The sequence below is a fragment of the Stenella coeruleoalba genome (genome assembly GCF_951394435.1).
Source record: "Stenella coeruleoalba genome assembly, chromosome: 21".
NCBI classification, from domain to species: Eukaryota; Metazoa; Chordata; class Mammalia; order Artiodactyla; family Delphinidae; genus Stenella; species Stenella coeruleoalba.
The window spans coordinates 4,939,319-4,958,792 of record NC_137167.1 but is presented as its reverse complement, the minus strand read 5'-3'; the positions used below and the strand labels follow the sequence as shown (position 1 = coordinate 4,958,792).

Genomic DNA, 19,474 nt, shown 5'->3' with positions numbered 1-19,474 from the left:
GGTTTCAAGGACGCTGTGTTCGATGCTAATCGCGTTTCACGTGCTACTGAGTCAGAATCACATTGAGTTATCAAGTCCAAGAGCAGCCTTTTTTGTCTTTGGGCTAAAAGACAAACCACTCAAATGTTACAGAATTCAGACTCCCAAGTCATTAAGACATGGTTGTACCTCAAAGATGCAGCACGGATAATTCAAAACAGACAAGAAGAATGTGCTCTAGGAATAATTCTTCTACGAGTCATAATATCTGGCACAAAACATAAATAAAGCCCTATTTTTCTCCTTCAGTGCCTGCCATGAAGGAGCCGCGGAGCAGACTTGTTATCTGCCAGGAACAGCGAGACATGGGAGGCCTTCAGCTAAAAAATACTCCTCCTGTATTTTTAACAAGACAGAGACTGTGAACACAAGAAATTCCCCAGCAGACAGCAACAGTACCAACAATTCAAAAGCATTTGCAACATGATTATCCAACATACTGAAATATTAAGCTCCATGTTGTTTCTCTAGAGCTAGAAAACCTCCACAAAAATAGTGTTTTTCCTCTTTGCTCTCATTTGCTGTTTTTAATCATTATCTTGGAAAAATCGGTCTCTCACCAAGCTCCATAGATCTCCTAATGGACCTGCAGTCTTAAATCTATGCTGTATGATAGGCTTCTTCCATGATAATCTGTTTATTCACCAGCGACAGCTTATCTTTTCCTCTCTTTTGCCTAAACATATATGATTCTGCTCACATGGGATACCTTCTCACCTGCTAAAAGACCACCCGCATTTCTAGTTCCATCTCCAGTCCTTTTCTTTGGTGAAGTCTTCCCCAACCAACATAACCAGAAGTGACCTGTCCCTCCTGTCAGGTCACACAGCAAGATCTTCTGTCCCATTTATTTGGTCTAGAATTATACCAGGTTATTTTCCCTTGGAGGCTCATAGCCTGGTAAGGGTAATAAGAATTGCAGGCTCTACATACCGAACCCAGCTCAAACCCAGGTTGCATTCTCAGAACTGACTTGTAAACTTTGTTATTACAGCCATTATGATGGACGATCTCCTGGCCAACTTCTAAAAGTATATCTAAACCATAAAATATCTGAGGTATAGTAGAGCACCCTTTGCAGAATTATTTTTCTGAGAAAATGCATTTCTACTTCTACACTGCCAACATCAGTAGATCAAAATGGTTTAGGTGATCAAAAAATGTTTAAATGGTTGTTGATGATGAAATATTCTATTAGGTTCCACAGAATGGTATGTGGCTTCCTCGGGAATCCATAGGATTGATCCTCACCCTATGATTCCAAGTCTCCACTCAGCAACTTCTGTAAAATCTCACATGAACTTAAAATGCTCCATGGTTTCCATCAACCGAGAAAATAGGTTAACAGATGGGGGATGGGAGGAGCCAGGTATTGATTCTATAGTGGTCCACAGCACTGTCTTACCTCAGCTTCCTAGATATGCCCATGAAAAGGCCTTGGGCTTAATTTAATCCATGAAATGGAGCCAATGTGTTGCTTTGTTTTGGCTGAATTCATCAATGCACAAAAGTTTAAAATTAAGATAACACCATTTGGCCTTTTTTGCATCTGCTCTTGTACTGCTCATGTACAAAAGCATTCATTCCAGAAGGTGTTTAAAGATAAAGCAGAAGGAAAAACTCTGGTTCATGAGTGGGTGGTTTTGATCTGAACATAGTATTGACTACTATGTAGTCAATAAAAATATGGCAATCACAAATACTTTGAAAGAAAGGAGATGGAAAAAATTAGTTTTCTGTTCATTTCCTTTTTCTTCTATTCCTTTTGGAGGATCCTAGAATTGTCCTTAGTAAGCAAAGCAATAGGAAGAATCATCCCAGTTTATGAAAACACTTTCTCTGAAAGCCCAGTTGTGTGACAGAAATAAGAAGAGTTTCTCTTACCTCTTAATTCCCCCGTATCCAGAGTTGTCCCAAGCTGTTCTAACAAAGCAACTCTTGCTGCATTCTTTTTGTGTTTCTTGCCATCATAATGCTGCTGGGCCATCAGAGGATTGTTAAACCAGGCTGCACAGAGCCCACAGTATCTGTCTGAATCTCTTCTTTGATAGGGAGATGAGACCACTGGAGCAGTGTCCACTCTCGGAGGTTTAAGTGAGCTCAGAGGCGCTGCTGGGGAGAAAAACAACCAGAGAGAACCACAAGCCACATTAGTCCCTTCCTCAGCGCACGTGTCCTCAACAGCTGAAGATGAAAGGGTCTTCTGTTCATTCTAGAGCTCAAAAATCCAAGAATTTACTGAGATCAGGAAAAATGATCTTTGCCAGCCTTTGTTTTTGAAGTTGGGCTACAGTTAAAAATTCCTAACTTATTGCGTCAAATTTTGCAATTTGTTATGGTTCCATCCGATAGGTCAGGAAACCATCCTTTAGGAGGAAAGAAAGGTTTTTAAAAATAAAATCTCGGGGCTTCCCTGGTGGCACAGTGGTTGAGAGTCCGCCTGCCGATGCAGGGTACACGGGGTCGTGCCCCGGGCCGGGAAGATCCCACATGCCGCGGAGCGGCTGGGCCCGTGAGCCATGGCCACTGGGCCTGCGCGTCCGGAGCCTGTGCTCCGCAACGGGAGAGGGCACAACAGTGAGAGGCCAAAAAAAAAAAAAAAAAGATCTCGGAGGTAAGGGAGTGGTTTATTAATCAAAGCCAAAACTTGAAGTAAACATTGTACAATCACGACTTGAAAGATTCTGAATGAATGAATTAAACATTTGTGTGCTCTAGATGGAAATAACTAGTAAGTAAAGGATTTGTCAAAGTGATAGAAGCTGATCTGTCAGTTGCATGGATTGTACCAACTGACGAAATCATGCTAATTTTATTGTCAGTCATTTCTGTTTATTGTGAGAGGTTATTTTCAATCCATACCTGCTAAAATTGACATTGAAAATACAATGTTTTTTTAAAAGACCAAAAGACAAACACTATAGAGCAGATGTTGCTATCTAAATGAAAAAGACATACTATCACTATTTTGAGATTGCCTCAGCTATTAACATATTTCATTGTGAGCTTACAGTTATTTTGGGTCCAGGAAAAAAAAGAGAATCTAACTTGGAAGAGTTTACTAACAGAAAACAAAAATAACTTTTTTATGCATTACAACATACAAGTTGCTTTCATCTTTTCAATAACTATGAGTTGGATTATTATCCTGTTTCTCAGATGATGGACTTCAGAGATGCCAAAGTTTTACTGAAGGTAAGGTAACTAGTTATGGTAAAGGCAGGACTCCAAGCAAATCCTTAATTTCCAAAACCAATATTCCTTTCAATACCCCTAAGAACTCTTTTCATACTTCTTAATAAGCCAAGGGATTTTTTTCTAGACCTCAGTTATCTTTGTATTTTATATGGGACATAATTTAATTTTAGAAAAAATTCTGCTCCAAATCTTTTGGAGAAGAAAACAAATTTAAACTCTCACATGGCCCATTAGTCATCATGCAATATAGCAATGCCTTCTGTTTTTTCTTTGCCTCTGTGATGTGGAGTGCAGCTGGCAAGACTATGAAAATTAGGGTTATTCCAAGGAAAAGCTGAGATCTGGGACCTCAATAACAAATTAATGAACCATCTGATCAACTCACTAAGCTTTCAAATCACTTTTATGTTGATTTTATTTTTAGATTGAATAACTGATATACCCACAGCCAACACAATACTCTATGGTGAAAAGCTGAAAGCCTTCCCACTGAAATCTGGAGCAAGACAAGGATGCCCACTCTCACTGCTTCTATTTAACATGGTATTGGAAGTCCTAGACACAGCAATTAGACAAGAAAAAGAAATAGAAGGTATCCAAATTGTAAGGGAAGAGGTAAAACTGTCACTATTTGCAGATGACATGATACTCTATATAGAGAACCCTAAAGTTTCCACCCCAAAACTATTAGAACTAATAAATGAATTCAGCAAGGTTGCAGGATACAAAATTAATATACAGAAATCTGTTGTATTTCTGTACACCAATAATGAAATATCAAAAAGAAAAGTAAAAAAAAATAAATAAATAAAATCACATCAAAAAAATACTTGGGAATAAACTTAACCAAGGAAGTGAAAGACCAATATGCTGAAAACTATAAGACATTAATGAAGGAAGTCGAAGATGATTTAAAGAAATGGAAAGATATCCCATGCTTTTGGCTTAGAAGAATCAATATTATTAAAATGGCCATATTGCTGAAAACAATCGACATATTTAATGCAATCTCTATCAAAATACCCAGGACATTTTTCACTGAACTTGAGCAAATAATCGTAAAATTTATATGGGAGCACAAAAGACCCCAATTTGCCAAAGCAATTCTGAGAAAAAAGAACAAAGCTGGAGGTATAACCCTCCCAGACTTCGGACTACACTACAAAGCTACAGTAATCAAGACTGCATGGTATTAGCACAAAAACAGACAAGAAGATCAGTGGAACAGAACAGAGAGACCAGAAGTAAACCCACACATTTATACGGTCAAGTAATCTATGATGGAGAAGGCAAGAATATACAATGGAGAAAACAGTCTCTTCAGCACATAGTGTTGGGAAAGCTGAACAGCTACATGGAAAACAATGAAAATTAGAATATTCACTCACACCATATGTAAAAATGCACTCAAAATGGTTTAAAGACCTAAATGTAAGACATGAAACCGAACAACTCCTAGAAGAGAACACAGGTGAAACACTCTTTGACATAAGTTGTAGCAATATTTTCTTGGATCAGTCTCCCAAAGCAGAAGAAATAAAAGCAAAAATAAACAAAGGGTACCTAATTAAAAGTTTTGCACTGCAAAGGAAACCATCAACAAAATGAAAAGACAACCTATGGGATGGGAGAAAATATTTGCAAATGATGCAACCAATAAGGAGTGATTATCTGAAATATACAAACAGCTGATACAACTCAATATCAAAAAAAAAAAACCCAATCAAAAAACGGGGAGAAGAATTAAACAGTTATTTTTCCAGAGAAGACATACAGATGGCCAACAGGCACATGAAAAGATGCTCAACGTCACTGATTATTAGAGAAATGCAAATCAAAACCAGAATGAGGTATCACCTCACACCTGTCAGAATGGCCGTCATCAACAAATGTTGGAGAAAAGGGAAGCTCGTACACTGTTGGTGGAATGTAAATTTGTGTAGCCACTATGGAAAACATATGGAGTTCCTTAAAAAACTAAAAATAGAGCTACTATATATCCAGCAATTCCAGTCTGGTGTATATCCAGAAAAAACAAAAATCACTACATCAAATAGATACATGCACCCCTGTGTTGTTCACAGCAGCATTATTTACAATAGTCAAGACATGAACACAACTCTCTCTCTCTCTCTCTCTCTATATATATATATATACACACACACACACACACATATAAATACACACCCGTGTATATTTTATATATATATATATATATATATATATATATATATATATATATATATATATATAAAATGGAATATTACTCAGCCACAGAAAGAATGAAATATTGTCATTGGCAGCAACATGGAGAGACCTATTATACTTAGTGAAGTAAGTCAGACAGAGAACGACAAATACTATATATCACTTATATGTGGAATCTAAAAATAATACAGATGAATGTTTATACAAAACAGAAACTGACTCACAGACATAGAAAACAAACCTGTCATTACCAAAAGGGGTGGAAGGACAAATTAAGTGTATGGGATCAACAGATACAAATTACTACACATAAAATAGATAAGCAACAGTAATAGATAAGTTACTGTACAGCACAGGGAATTATACTGAATATGTTGTAATAACCTAAAATGGAATATAATCTTCAAAAATACTGAATCGTTATGCTGTACAGCCAAAACTGACACAATATTGTAAATCAACCGTGCCTCAATAAAAAATAAATAACCGATATACAAATAAATACTTGCTAAATGACATTTTAATTCAGGAAATGAATTGTCACAATATCTAGAAAGCCTTTTCCTACCTACCCAGAGATTTCATCAGATAGGGAAGTTTTTAGCTACTTTGGATGAAACCAAATGGTATTATTTCTATAGGGACTTAGAGAAACAAGAAGTCTCTTAAAAACCTCATTGCCAAATTCAATAATACATCGCCATGTGATGATAAAACTCAAACTGGGGCTGTACCATCCTGGCAGCCACCCAGAATCATTCTGCTATGACTTAGAAATGCTAATAAAAGCTACAAATATGCAGTTGACCTGTAACGTGAAAGGACTTCTATTTACTTTTCTGAAGGAAATTGAATCTTTCTTCCAAAGTTTCCTGCATCCTTACCAATTTCTGAGGATTTATAGCCATCTATTGTTTTTGATAGAAATGGAAAACATGTCAAACATTTGCAGTCTGAATAAGTGTTGACTCTTGAAGCATAATTCACTTTTCTCTAAACTGGGCCCTAAAAAACATTTCAGAGTTGATTTCATCAATTGATACCTTATACATCATATTCTGGCAGGAGCAATACACTATAGAATATTCATCAGATAAGGATCTTATCTTGCACATAAGAAAGTAGTTTGATGCTGCATTTGCATGGTAGCTTTTCCTCTTTAATAATCCTACTACCCTGGTGCAGCACCAAAGTTTAATGTTTCCTATGCTTCTGTTTCCAACTGTCTTCACCAACTAAAACCCAGTTTATATTTCCTATAAAGGCAAACAAAGGTAGTAGTATAAAGGGAATGGAAATAGCTTTGAATCAAAATTGCAAATCAAGGTTGGGTTGGACTCTACCACCCCAGAACTGTGCGACCTTCGGCAAATCTCTGATGCTGCTGGTTTCCACAAGGTTATCTTTATACATTTCAGAGAGTACAAATTATGCATCTCATTCTGGAAACTTTACTTTCAAACAGGAAACCATTACTCTGATTCATTGAATATAGCATTCAAATCCTCACTTCGGCTTTTGACAGGGTACCAACGATCCCAGTGTGCCTGGGACCAAGAGGGTTCCCAGGACATGAGATTTTCAGTGTTAAAACAGGGAAAGTTGTGGGCAAACTGGGATGAGTTGGTCACCCTAACCTCTGGGATCAGACCTGATTTAACATCCCACTGGAGAAAAGAATTAGGAAAAAGTTTGGAAATAACTGTTCACGAGACCAGAGCAGGTTCTCTTTCAACCAAGCAGACAGGATCCACTGATAGATTTCAAAGGTTTACTTGTTAGGTCACCAAGTGGGTGTCCTTTGCCAGAGAAGGGGGTACCACAACCTCCAGGAAATGGTGTTCTCACTTGCCTGTCTGCCTTCCAGTCCACAGTCACAGGGCGCCCTTCAACTCTCACACCTCCACAAGTGAGACTTTCAATAACACCTTCTATCTCCTACACTTTCTTTGTCTCTCTCTCTCTCTCTTTCCTTTCTTCTTTGTTCCTCCTTTTCTCTCCCCCTCTTTCATACATTCTTACAAAGGATCTGGGGGCTTTCAAAATAATCCCATAAATGGACTCCGTTTAAAATGAGTGGTTCTCTACTAATTCAAAAAGATACATGTATCCCAATGTTCATAGCAGCATTATTTACAGTTGGCAAGATATGGAAGCAACTTAAGTGTCCATCAACAGATGAACAGATAAAGAAGATGTGGTATACATACATATATACATGTATATATGTGTGTGTGCGTGCATATATTATATATATATATATATATATATATATATATATACACGCACGCACACACACAGTGGAATACTATTCAGCCATCAAAAAAGAACAGAATTTTGTCATTTGCAGCAACATGGATGGACTTGGAGGGCATTATACTAAGTGAAATAAGTCAGACAGAGAAAGAGAAATACCGTATGATATCACTTATATGTGGAATCTAAAAAATAAAACAAACTAGTGAATATAACAAAAAAGAAGCAGACTCACGGATATAGAGAGCAAACTAGTGGTTCCCAGTGGGGAGGGGGGAGGTGCAATATGGGGGGGAGGGTGTGGGAGTTACAAAACTATTGGATGTAAGAAGGGCTCAAGCATGTATTATACAACACGGGGAAAATAGCCAATATTTTGTAATAACTAAATGGAAACTAACCTCTAAAAATAATAAAAGTCCATAATACATTAAAAAAAAAAGCATGTGTTTTTCTCACCTAAGGGTTCTTATCCACATTACTAATTCTTCCAAGTTTTGTGATATCATGCAGTTTATTCTATTTCATCTGTTCCATGTATTTTTTAAAATTTGAGTTGCCCTCAAATTCAGTTTGACCAATGGGGCAGCTTGAAGCTCAGGGAGAGAAATCAACCAGCGTAGGGCCCCTAATTAATAAACAGCAAAGGAAATAGCAAAGACCAGACCTTCTGACTTGAGGCCCAGCACCATATTTCAATGTCAGCCAGTTCCCAGTGATGCCAAGGGAGCAACAGGCCAAATAAACAAGCAAATTAACCACAGAGTCAGGACACACTTCCTGGGTTTCAGCATCTGTTCTCAGTAGGGATTCTTTGGAAATATGTATGTTCTCTAAAATAATTTTTCTGATTTCCAGTCCCTATGATCCACTGCCTTTCTTTTTTTTCTTCCTATCCTAAATCATATCAAAGACAGGAGGGGGCTTCCCTGGTGGTGCAGTGGTTGAGAGTCCGCCTGCCGATGCAGGGGATGCGGGTTCGTGCCCTGGTCTGGGAAGATCCCACGTGCCGCGGAGCGGCTGGGCCCGTGAGCCATGGCCGCGGAGCCTGTGCGTCCGGAGCCTGTGCTCCGCGCCCCCCCGTGTACCACAAAACAAAGAAAGAAAGAAAGAAAGAAAGAAAGAAAGAAAGAAAGAAAGAAAGAAAGAAAGACAGGAGGAATTTTTCGGCAAGTATCACTGTTTTTTTGCAAATGCAGTTGACACTTCCACGTGACTGGAGCATTTAGTGCCTGGCTGAGGAGTGGCTGTCACTACACACTGACAGCTCAGCCTCCAAACAGTCCAGCCTCTTCTGCAGGTAGATGCCTCAACTCCACGCAAACTGTGCAAAGTTAGAGCTCAAAATGCAGACTTCCTCCGTACTTCTCACCGAGGAGAGTGCCTCTTGTGTAGACGATAAACGCTCAATGAACATGTGATGAATAAATGAAGAAAAGAACTAGTACATTTCAGCTAATATCAACTCAGGGCATTTTCATGTTTTAATACATGGCTTGTGATAGCTAAATTTAAAATCTTTGATGGTTTCATTAAACTTACTTCATAGAATTAAAAACAAGTTAGATGAAGTGGGGATGAATTAAATAAACTGTGGGTCGCTATAGTCTGAGATTTAGTGACCTGGAGAAACATTCAGGATATAATATAAATTAAAAGATGGAGGTTACATGTGGGATGTAAACCAAATTACTTATTAAATTATACACATAGACATATAAAACTATATATAAAGGCTAGAAGGCTATAAATAAAAGCTTAGCACTGGTTATTTTTAAGTTGTGGATGATGAGTGATGTGGTTTATACTCATACAACCCTTGATGCGGGGGAAAAACATTTCTATTTTTCATCTTACATACAGGTCACATTTCATGCGAACTTCTTTTAGTGCAAAGTCTAGAAAACACTGCTTAAGGGACTTTTGGTGCCACAACGAGGTCTCAGATTAAATCTCACAAGATTTTCTTTGCACTGATTTATTTATTAATTTATTTTTGATGGGGGTGGGATAGGTTGAGAGAAAGCTAACTCAGTCAGAATATCATATAAAAGCTCCAGCTTCTCCTATTTCTCCAAAAGATATGGGGCAACTCCTTTCCCACCACAGCCGACCCTGAAGTGGCTCTAATGATTTAGATAAAAGGAAGTATCTCTCTTCCTTCTCATCTGATATGTTTGGAAGTGAATACTGCTACCTGAAGCTGCAAGATAGAAAAATCCAGGTGCTATTTCTTCGATGACAGGAAGGAAATTAAAGAACACTATCAAATATCCCAAGTTCCAAAGTATGTACCATTAAACACTTCCTGAGAATAAACAAAGATGAGGGTGACTTACCAGAACCATCGTTCCAATTCAATTTTGTATCAACAGTCTAAGTATAATCAGCCTATTAGTGAGAATTGCTTCCTCACCCACACTGCATTCATAGATCATCAGTCTTCATTAATATCCTATTCATAGATTATTGATTTTCATTAATGTAGAATAATTCCCTCTGGTTCAGTCACTGATTAGGTTCTAAATATCTTAAGGACGCCTGTTTTCTGCAGAATCTTAATCTTTGAGAATAAGCCATTAAATAGAACTTTGGAGGAGATAAAAGCCCTTTTATAACTTTCTCATGTTGTTTGACAAAAGAATCCTAAGGCTGTGGTACTCCACATTCTTTTACGCATTGGAAACAGGAGGACAGAATGTAAGTTTCAGGAGGATAGAATCTTTATCGATTTCGTCCGCTGACGTATCCCAGGTGCCCAGAACCAGTGCGTGTTAAATCAAGCCTTGTGGAATAAGGGGACTAGTCTTTTCCCCATCAAGCTATCTATGTAAGAGAAGGAATCATGGTTTTACCTTAGGACATTCTGCTAAGATGATGTGATAGCATCCTCTCTGTCCAGACTGATCTTAAAAAGCCCTGCTGCGTTGTGGGTACGATACACTCATGGCATTCGGTTTTCAAACACTATTCAGTTAAGGTGTTTTATTCCCTCTGAGTTCAGTCTCAAAATCTATGGTTATCGCCTCTGTTCTCAAACTCTGCGCAGAGGTGCCCTGGATGGTGCAGTGAACACACAGGAGAGCCCATACGATATTTTAAAATCCTCAGAAAGCATCGTGAATCCACCAGACCCCGTGGGAACCACTGTCTCCAGGTAATTCAGTTTTAGAATGAGATGCTACAGTCCTTTCAGTGAGCTCATATTCCCTTGAAGCTGGACTTCCAGAGGCTGCTGTGTACCTCCAATCCATCCAACCAATCAATGAGGAACAGGAAATGAGGTTGACAAAGTCCAGTCTAATTCAAAGATTTGAGAAGTTACCCAGTGCCCAACAGGCAAACGCATCCATTAGTCAGCGTGGTTATTTAAGGATAAAGTACAAAATTAAGACTTCTTTCAATGCACGTGCATTATTTTTGCACACGGCTGCTAAGTCATTAGGACATAAATACTCATTAAGTTGTTTGGACACAAAGAGTTATGACATCCTACTGTATACTTTGCTTATTGCTTGAGCAAGTATTAATGACCTGCTAACTGGGCACTGCTCGAAGTGCCTCTCCTCACAAATCTCAGCTGAGAGGCAGAAAGTCAGCTTCTGGGGGAGAGACTCGACTCACTGCCACCCCCATGCCTGCCCCCAGCAGGTGTCATCCTTAGAGTGGTGAGCAGGACAGCATCACCCAGACCACAGCCAGTATTGCCAGAGGGCGAGGGAGGGACGATGAGCTGACCCCTGGGAACGGATACTAACTCCTGCTCTTTTCATTCTGCCATCGTTCTCCGGCGTCACCTGATCCATACGCCATGCTCAGGGATGGGAATGATTTACTTATCCAGTGGCATCAGCTATTCAATCAGGGAGCCAGCTTCCTGGATCGTTTCTTATAGGCTATGAATATTTACAGAGGATTCAAAGATGAGAAAAGTGATCAGTGCCAGAAACACAGCGGAGATAGAGTGCAAGCTAAGTCTGGAGGAAGACAGAGAAACAGGGTGGCCTTTTGGCCTGGGCTGGAGGGAAGCTGAAACTTTAGAAGTAATTTTAGGGAAGTTAGCGCTGATACTGTCCCCTGAGTAGAACACATGCATCTACACTTTTCTTCTTTACCCTTAGGCAGCATCCCTCACGGCCCCAAAGCCACCTCCTGGCTTCTCCATCCGGCCTCAGCTTTGAGTTACCTTAAGCCCACATCCCTAAAGGTAACATCGACCTTGATAACCCAGAGTTTGCAAGTTATGAAAATTGCCTCTACTTTGTATTTAAAACTATGAATATTAGCTCTGCATATATCTTGCATGTATCTAGTTGGTTAATCCAAATAATCTAGAAATAAAGTACTTTGTATTAACTCCCACTTAGAAACTGCTAAGTCTTAAGATTTGGCGCTCTTGGTAGTCAGCTCTATAAACCTCAAAGCAACCCAAGAACTTCCAGAGGTCAGACTGTGAAACATGGGGTTGCCTGGCCCCATCATGCACGCTGCCCCCTAATACCTGGATCAAGAGAATCCAGAATATTAAAAGCTAAAGCAAGAAGGTTCTCCAGCCCCAAAGAGTTTAAGGACCACGGCCTTACACCACTGCTTCTGATCTTGAGCAGTGAGGTTGCTGGGTAGAGGACGATCGTACGTAAGGAAGAGGTTTTAGGCTAGGTAAGACTTCGAAGATAAACGCTAGAAAATCATTAGGCAATCCAGTTCCTGTGGAAACAGAAGGCTACTCAGAGCCCGAACTGTTTAGACGTAGCATCCATAATCATTCCTTTAACTATGGTTTTGACCATAAGTTGCAGAGTGCGTTGCCAGGCAGACACAGCCAAAAGGGAGTGCGTAAGAGAGAAGAGAAGAGCTCTCAGCTGAAGAATTTTTAGGACAAGAGTGCCATTGACAGCCAAGGAGTGTGAAGCCTCTTAAAACGTGTTACTCTGAGTGTGCTCCAAGGACCAAGGACATCAACATCGCCTGGCAGTTTGCTGGAGATGCAAATCTCAGGTCCAGTCCCGGACCACTGGATGAGAATCTACATTTATGAGAGCTTCAGATGACTCACATGCAAATTAAATTTGGAAAGCACTGAATTAGGATTCAGTGGTTCCCATCCCTGGCTAAGGGTTAGAATCACCTGGGAGGAGTTGAATACTTATGGACTCCAGGCCACAACCCAGACCAATTAAATCAGGATCCCCCGGCTCAGGGCTCAGCATCCGTAGCATCCGTAGCACTTTTGCAAGGTGCGTGTAGTGTGTGGCCGGGGCTGGGAACCGTGGGACTGAAGGAGCACCATCTGGCTTGGACCCCACATTCACCTTGACCTTACCAAGCATCTGTGATTCCCTGTCTCACCCATTCGACTATAACTGGCACCGTCTTCCTCCAGCCCTCTTGGAATGGAAACATCTTTAATTTCAAGTGGCATCTTGTACAATGACGTGTAGAATTTAGAACTTGGGCCTAGGCAGAGTCTTGCCGGGTTAGCACGAGGTCTCCCAGAGCACGTTTCCAACCCCCTCCTGTCAGAAGGAAGGTGTAACAGGCTCTAGACACCTTTCTGGCTGTTTTCCAGCAGATGTTCGTTTTTAAATAAACACTTCCTTTTTCCCTCCTTATTCCAATGGACAGCTTTCTTATTTAATAAATACTAAAATTGTTTTAGGCCTATGGCCATACCACCCTGAATGCGCCCGATCTCTTCTGATCTCGGAAGCTAAGCAGGGTCGGGCCTGGTTAGTACTTGGATGGGAGACCACCTGGGAATACCGGCTGCAGTAGGCTTTAAAAAAATAAAAAGTAAAAATAAATTTATAGAACTATTTTACTACGTTGCATTAATTCTACAGAAGTTTTCTTAAAAAAACAAATCAAAAGAGACAATGGGAATAAAAAAAATAACATGGTTTTTCAATGAAATCCAACCACAACTCAGGGTGGGGTTTCTAATTAGACAATAAAATGGGGCTAATTGTTCAACCTCATATCGTTGCTATGAGGAGTGGTAATGAAATGTTCGGGTAGCTTGTTTTAAGTGCCTGGTCACCAAAGTAAACGGCACACGTTGTAGAATGAGAGCCAGAGAGATGGCTCATGGAAGAACGGTGCATCAGTAATGGTTAAAGGATGTGGAATGGCTGAACCAGAAGAAAGCAGGCTGCAGACTTATAAATCTTGAGACTCATAGAGGACTGTGGCATTTGGACCAACGGCCAGCTGTTTTCCAAAGCTGCTCAAAGAGGGAAACAGTGAATCTGGAACAGTAGGCCTTTGGAAGACAGGTAGCTTAAGGGACTTCATGCCTGATGTGAAGCAGGCTTCCTGGCCCTGGGATGGGGACCTGAGGGAGGTTTACAGAATGTGAGCATTATTAATACCCAGTGGTGGAGGGGAAGAGTGTTTAAATCACACCAGATACTGGGACTTAGAACGAAATGGAACCTTACTGGAAACAGATAGATAAGATGCTAAGTCCAGATTCTGTGAATTTCTAGGTATAACTAGTCTCTGGATGAAACATAACATTTTTTTCCAAAAAGCAAAATTCTTGAATATTAAATCATCAGGGTTAAACAGATATATGGACATCTTTCTTTCTGAATTATTTTGACTAAAACTCCCCTCCCCTTGGTATTAAGAAAGATCAAGGAAACCATTGCCAGAGTTAGTTTTCACCTCCCTTGCCCACCAGCATTCTTGATCTATTAGTTCCACTATCTGAAAATGAAAATTCAAGTATTAATATTTCATCCGCTCTATTGACTGAAAAGCAAAATGAAGATGCCATGATTAGCACTTTGCACTGATCGAGATGTAATTACAGTGAGAATTCGTGAGGAGGCCTTTAACCCCAGACTCCTGCTGCCCGGGTAACTGATTCCAGCAGGTGGGACAGAGTGGCCATCATGCCTTCCAGTGACCAAGGGCTCCTGGCTTCCAAAGACCTTTGTATCTTTCGGTTTTGAGGGCTGCACTTGCAAGTCCCAGGTGGTGTCTTTAGCCAGTTTCGCTAATTATAAGAGCGGCTGCAACTCCTGCCCTCTCACAGTCGACAACATCCTCTGGAAAACCTAGATGGATTTTCCATTAAAGCCATAAACTAGCGTGTGCCCATGAGACAAGTGAAGAGAGTCACTTAGCAGGAAGTCCTACACCGGAGAAGCAGCTTCTCTGAAGGCTGAGCGTACAGTAAGGAAGCATGAAAGGTCATCTACCTGTTTTCGGACAGGGAAACTTGCTTGGTATCTGGATCACATGACAATTTATAATGCAGGATAACCCCTGGAGAAACTGTCTATTTTCCTGTAGACTCACTTCATGAAAAGGAAAGGTGCTTTTCTTTCACATTCCAACATGAGAGCCTTGGAGTTGCGGTTTTCCTCACCTCCACGAGAGGAGGAACCCATGCATTTGTTCCCGCCTGGCTGAGAGGCAAAGGGATCTAAGTGTCAGAGGCGTGTGACTGATGTCAGGAAAGGGATTGCTCGGGACTAGGAAAAAAGAGGATGGTACGTATGGATAGAGACCTCTGTGTCCAAGGTGGCAGGACGTCCTGGGAATGTCTACGATGGGACCACGGCCTTCTCTTTGAAAGCCTAGCTTGGCACGGAGGGGTTGAAACCACCGAGGAAAGTCACTGACCTGGAGGAATACGCCAGTCTGCACAGGCAGAGAGGAAAGTGAGGCTCGCTTCTGAGGAAGTCCTGGGTCTTCACCTTGAACCTGTGGAAGCCCAGCACCCAGCAGCCTCCTGGGTGATCAGAAAGTAGGCAGAGCCCACAGGCTGAGGGACCACTTTGGGGGTACCCACATGCTTCTAGGCCCCTGTGTGGCCCTGAAGACGGAGAGGGTATCCCAAAGAATGAACAAGACTGGCCTTCTCACCAAGCTTCAAGGCTAGAGGACAGAAGTCTTGTAAATTGATTTTTTAAATATAAAGACATTTAATATTTGTGGCACTCAAGTATTATCCAGTAATTCACACTTACTGCATCTGATGATGGAAAAAACCAAACTGAGTGTTAAGCAAGACTTTTAAGCCTGATGTTTAAAATATATAGATGTTTCAGAGGATGAGAATAGAGTCTGGGACATTTACTACCAATTATTTTAGGTGGAATGCTTACTTTACAAGTGCCTTCTCGATTTCATAAACTAGACAGTTTTAGGGTTCTTGCCTTTAGTCAATAATTTAAGAATTGTTGCCAGAAAATCTCTCACTCACAGGTTTCTGAATCATAATGCATGCTGTGTGGACGCCAAGTCCTGGCCATGCCTCTTACTGACAGTTTCAGAATAAGCACAGGAAATTGATTGTTTTATTGGTCTACTATATTCCTTCCTAAAAATGTGTCAAAGAACACTTTCTGGAATAAAGGCATAACTGCATCATAAAGGCTGCCGAAATCATCAACTATCTTATACTGCTGTTGGATCACCCAGAGGAGAAAAGTGAGCTTGTGGCATTTTAAAATAGTTGTGAAAATCAGCTGGGAGGTGGCCTCATTGTTGAAATCTTTAATTCTACACAATCACTGATGCATTGTTTTACTGGTCATCAAATATAAGATAAAAAGACAGTAGCCTTGATCTAATCATTGTTCCAAGCCTCTTATGATCCACTCTACAAAAGCATGACCCAAAGAATCTGGCTTACCTCTCATGCTAATTCATTTAAAAACTGATTCCCTATAGGGTAGTCAGCGGCCTGACTTGTGTGTTTTCTCTTGACAGTGTGACACCAGGGAAAGATCACTGCAAGAGAAGCGAAGCCTCTTTGCCATCAACCAGTTTCATCACTTTGGGCAAATAATGTCATCTCTCTAGACTACAGTGTCCTCATCGGGAAAATGAGGTGGTTGATACAATAATTGCTAAGAGCCTTCCAACTCTGCAACTCTATGAATCTATGACTTGTTGCATTTATAAGCATCAGAAATGCCAAGGTCATCATCAGAACAAGTGCACTGATCCGAGGACAATGCCTTAGAACAAGCCAGCTTTCCTAATTTAAAAGAAAACACACCACTACGAAGATCTGCCTGTTTGACAAACTATTGTTTGCATCTACTAAAAGCTAGACAGGTTATGCCAGGCACACCAAATAACCTGAGTCGGATGATAGAACTGCTGTGGTGGAGAAAATCTTCAATGCAAATATGAGGCACTGATTGGATCTGAAATGCATATATTATTCAAAACGTGAATTTATTTAAGTTTCAAACAGATCCAGAATACCCTTTTCTTTATTCATTCAACAGAGAACTCAAATAAGCAATTGGGTATCAGCCATAGAAATTTATGGAAAAGTTCTAAATCTCCGTCTCGTTTTCAATAGGAAATAAGGGAAAAAAGGAGACAAGCAACAAGATTTCAGAAGAGGAATATACGATAAATACACCCACACACGGGACAAGCAGAGTGGACAAGATCATTGCTTGTCTATTTCTTTCCCCACACAGTGGTTCACTGTTCCCACAAATGAGAAATTCTTTTTTTTTTTTGAGCTTCATTTTTTTAAATTGAGAGACATTCTTGATTGAAGGTGTATAAATAACTGTCTTTGCGGCTTTATTGCTTCCAGTCATCTTAGTGAGAGTCTTGGGGGTGCAAATGTCTGTAGATCATTTTACAAAGAATTATTTATCCTCACCTAGAGATCAAGGGAAAAGCCTTAGAAAATGCAATCAGAAATCCTGGGTTCAAGTTCTGATTGTATATTTCACTACGTGACACCAGGCAAGTCACCTTACCCTATAGAGCCTCAGTTTCTTCATCAACAAAATGGAGCTAATAATATTTTGTATTTATTACAAAGATTAAATGAAACAATGAAGGTAATATTTCTGAGATAGTATCTTTTTTTGGGGGGGTGGGAAATGCAGAGTGAGATAATATCTTAACAATTATAAGTTACGATCACTGATTTTATCATTAGGTTAAAAAAATATATATATCATCAGGTTAGATTCAGCCTGCTCAACTACAGTTTTACCACAGGGCAGGATCTTTTAAAATACGATATATTTTTGCTTCATTGTTGAGAGATGAAAAGACTTTTTGAAAGCTACAGTTTATAAATGTAATGAATATAAAGTAACTTTTGTCATGTAGACAGTTGATTCTTGTTATCCGTGGTAGTTATATCCTATAAACTCTCCAGGAATACTGAATTAGTAAATACTGACCGAGTATTCCTTGGGGAAATAGAGTTAGGCTCCTGTGAGCTTGTGGTCACATTCTGATCAACTGGTCAATATAGGATCTTGTTTTACGTGTACTTCTGTTTAAAGACACCTTCTTTAATATATATTTTTGATTCACTAACATTTAACTCAAAGCCAACACATTACAACTCATGCCTGAATAAAGCTTATCTAAACACACACATTTTCCCTGTAAGGCACATCACAGCCTTCTTGCACTTAGGAAAACTAGACAGCACTCCAGGGCCGTCCCGGGGAGCCATTTTATTTTATTTTATTTATTTATTTTTTTTGCGGTATGCGGGCCTCTCACTGTTGTGGCCTCTCCCGTTGCAGAGCACAGGCTCCGGACGCGCAGGCTCAGCGGCCATGGCTCACGGGCCCAGTCGCTCTGCAGCATGTGGGATCTTCCCGGACCAGGGCACGAACCCGTGTCCCCTGCATCGGCAGGCGGACTCTCAACCACTGCGCCACCAGGGAAGCCCCGGGGGAGCCATTTTAAATGGCAAAATTTCCAACAAAAAGCACAAAAGTGCAAAACACCTGGCAGGAAATAGATTGCAAAAAAGGCACTTGTTTGCAGTATGACGGTTGAAATTTCGAAGGTAGAGTATTCCCTTCAGCTGAGAACATACACATGCGGCAACTCAAATTTTTCACCACTTTGCACACATCTGTGAGTGTCCATGAAATGCCATGAGTGCTGATTTTGTGGTTAAAAATAAATTTTAGTGAGTAGGTGAGTTCACAGATACAAAATCCCACAAATAATGAGGATTGTGTGTTTGTGTATACTTATGTAAGTATTTATACACAATCATATATTCATTCAATACTTAATCATGTGGCAGGCACTATAGTAAGTATTTTAGATATACCTTCTTCCTCCTTTATTATAATAATTATATAATCTCAGTATCACCATAATCTTACCAATATGAAATTGAGGGCTAAGAACTTAAAATCACTTGTAAAATTCACACAGATAGAACCAGAATTTAAAGCTGAGTCTGATTTCCGAGCCTGTGTTTGCCCTCTGCTTTATTCTGTGTTTCACCAATTTTGTTTTTTTTTAAATCAAGTAAGTGGCCAGGCATACCACTTCTTGTCAAATTGGCAAACCACTGCCTTTGATCATCACACTGAACTCAAATTTAAATGACCAAGGTAACAATTTGAAAACCAAGCTATAGATATTTAAACGCCTATCCTTATTCTAATTCATGCTTCCAACTTTCAGTCATCTATTTTCAGTTATTAAATGCCTACTATGTGCCAGTAAGTGTTGTATGTGCAGTCATCAACACAGAGGTAATGCCAGGATGCCTCTGGGGCACGTCAGAACTGTTCTCCATCCATCTTCTAGGGCTAAGATATACACACACTACAGCAACTTCAAACTCTTACGGGCCAAAAAATGAAAGAAAGCTTATTGCTAAATGTGATGCCATTACCTGTCAAGCCAGTGATGTCTGAGAACTATATAAAAGAAAGTGCTCAGTATGCATTCTGGCTAAGAATGATGGATGTATTCATAAAAGCTTATATGTGAAACAGTAACTTTTAGGGACAAT

General features: G+C 40.0%; 1 protein-coding gene across 1 annotated transcript in view; it reads right to left on the bottom strand.

Annotated features, from left to right (window-relative positions):
- The window catches only part of ZMAT4 (zinc finger matrin-type 4), a 302,562-nt gene that overhangs the window by 70,257 nt on the left and 212,831 nt on the right, over positions 1–19,474 (bottom strand). The window contains exon 5 of the mRNA XM_079908945.1: positions 1,924–2,151. Within this exon, the coding sequence (XP_079765071.1) occupies positions 1,924–2,151 (228 nt within the window). The remainder of the gene's footprint in view (positions 1–1,923; positions 2,152–19,474) is intronic.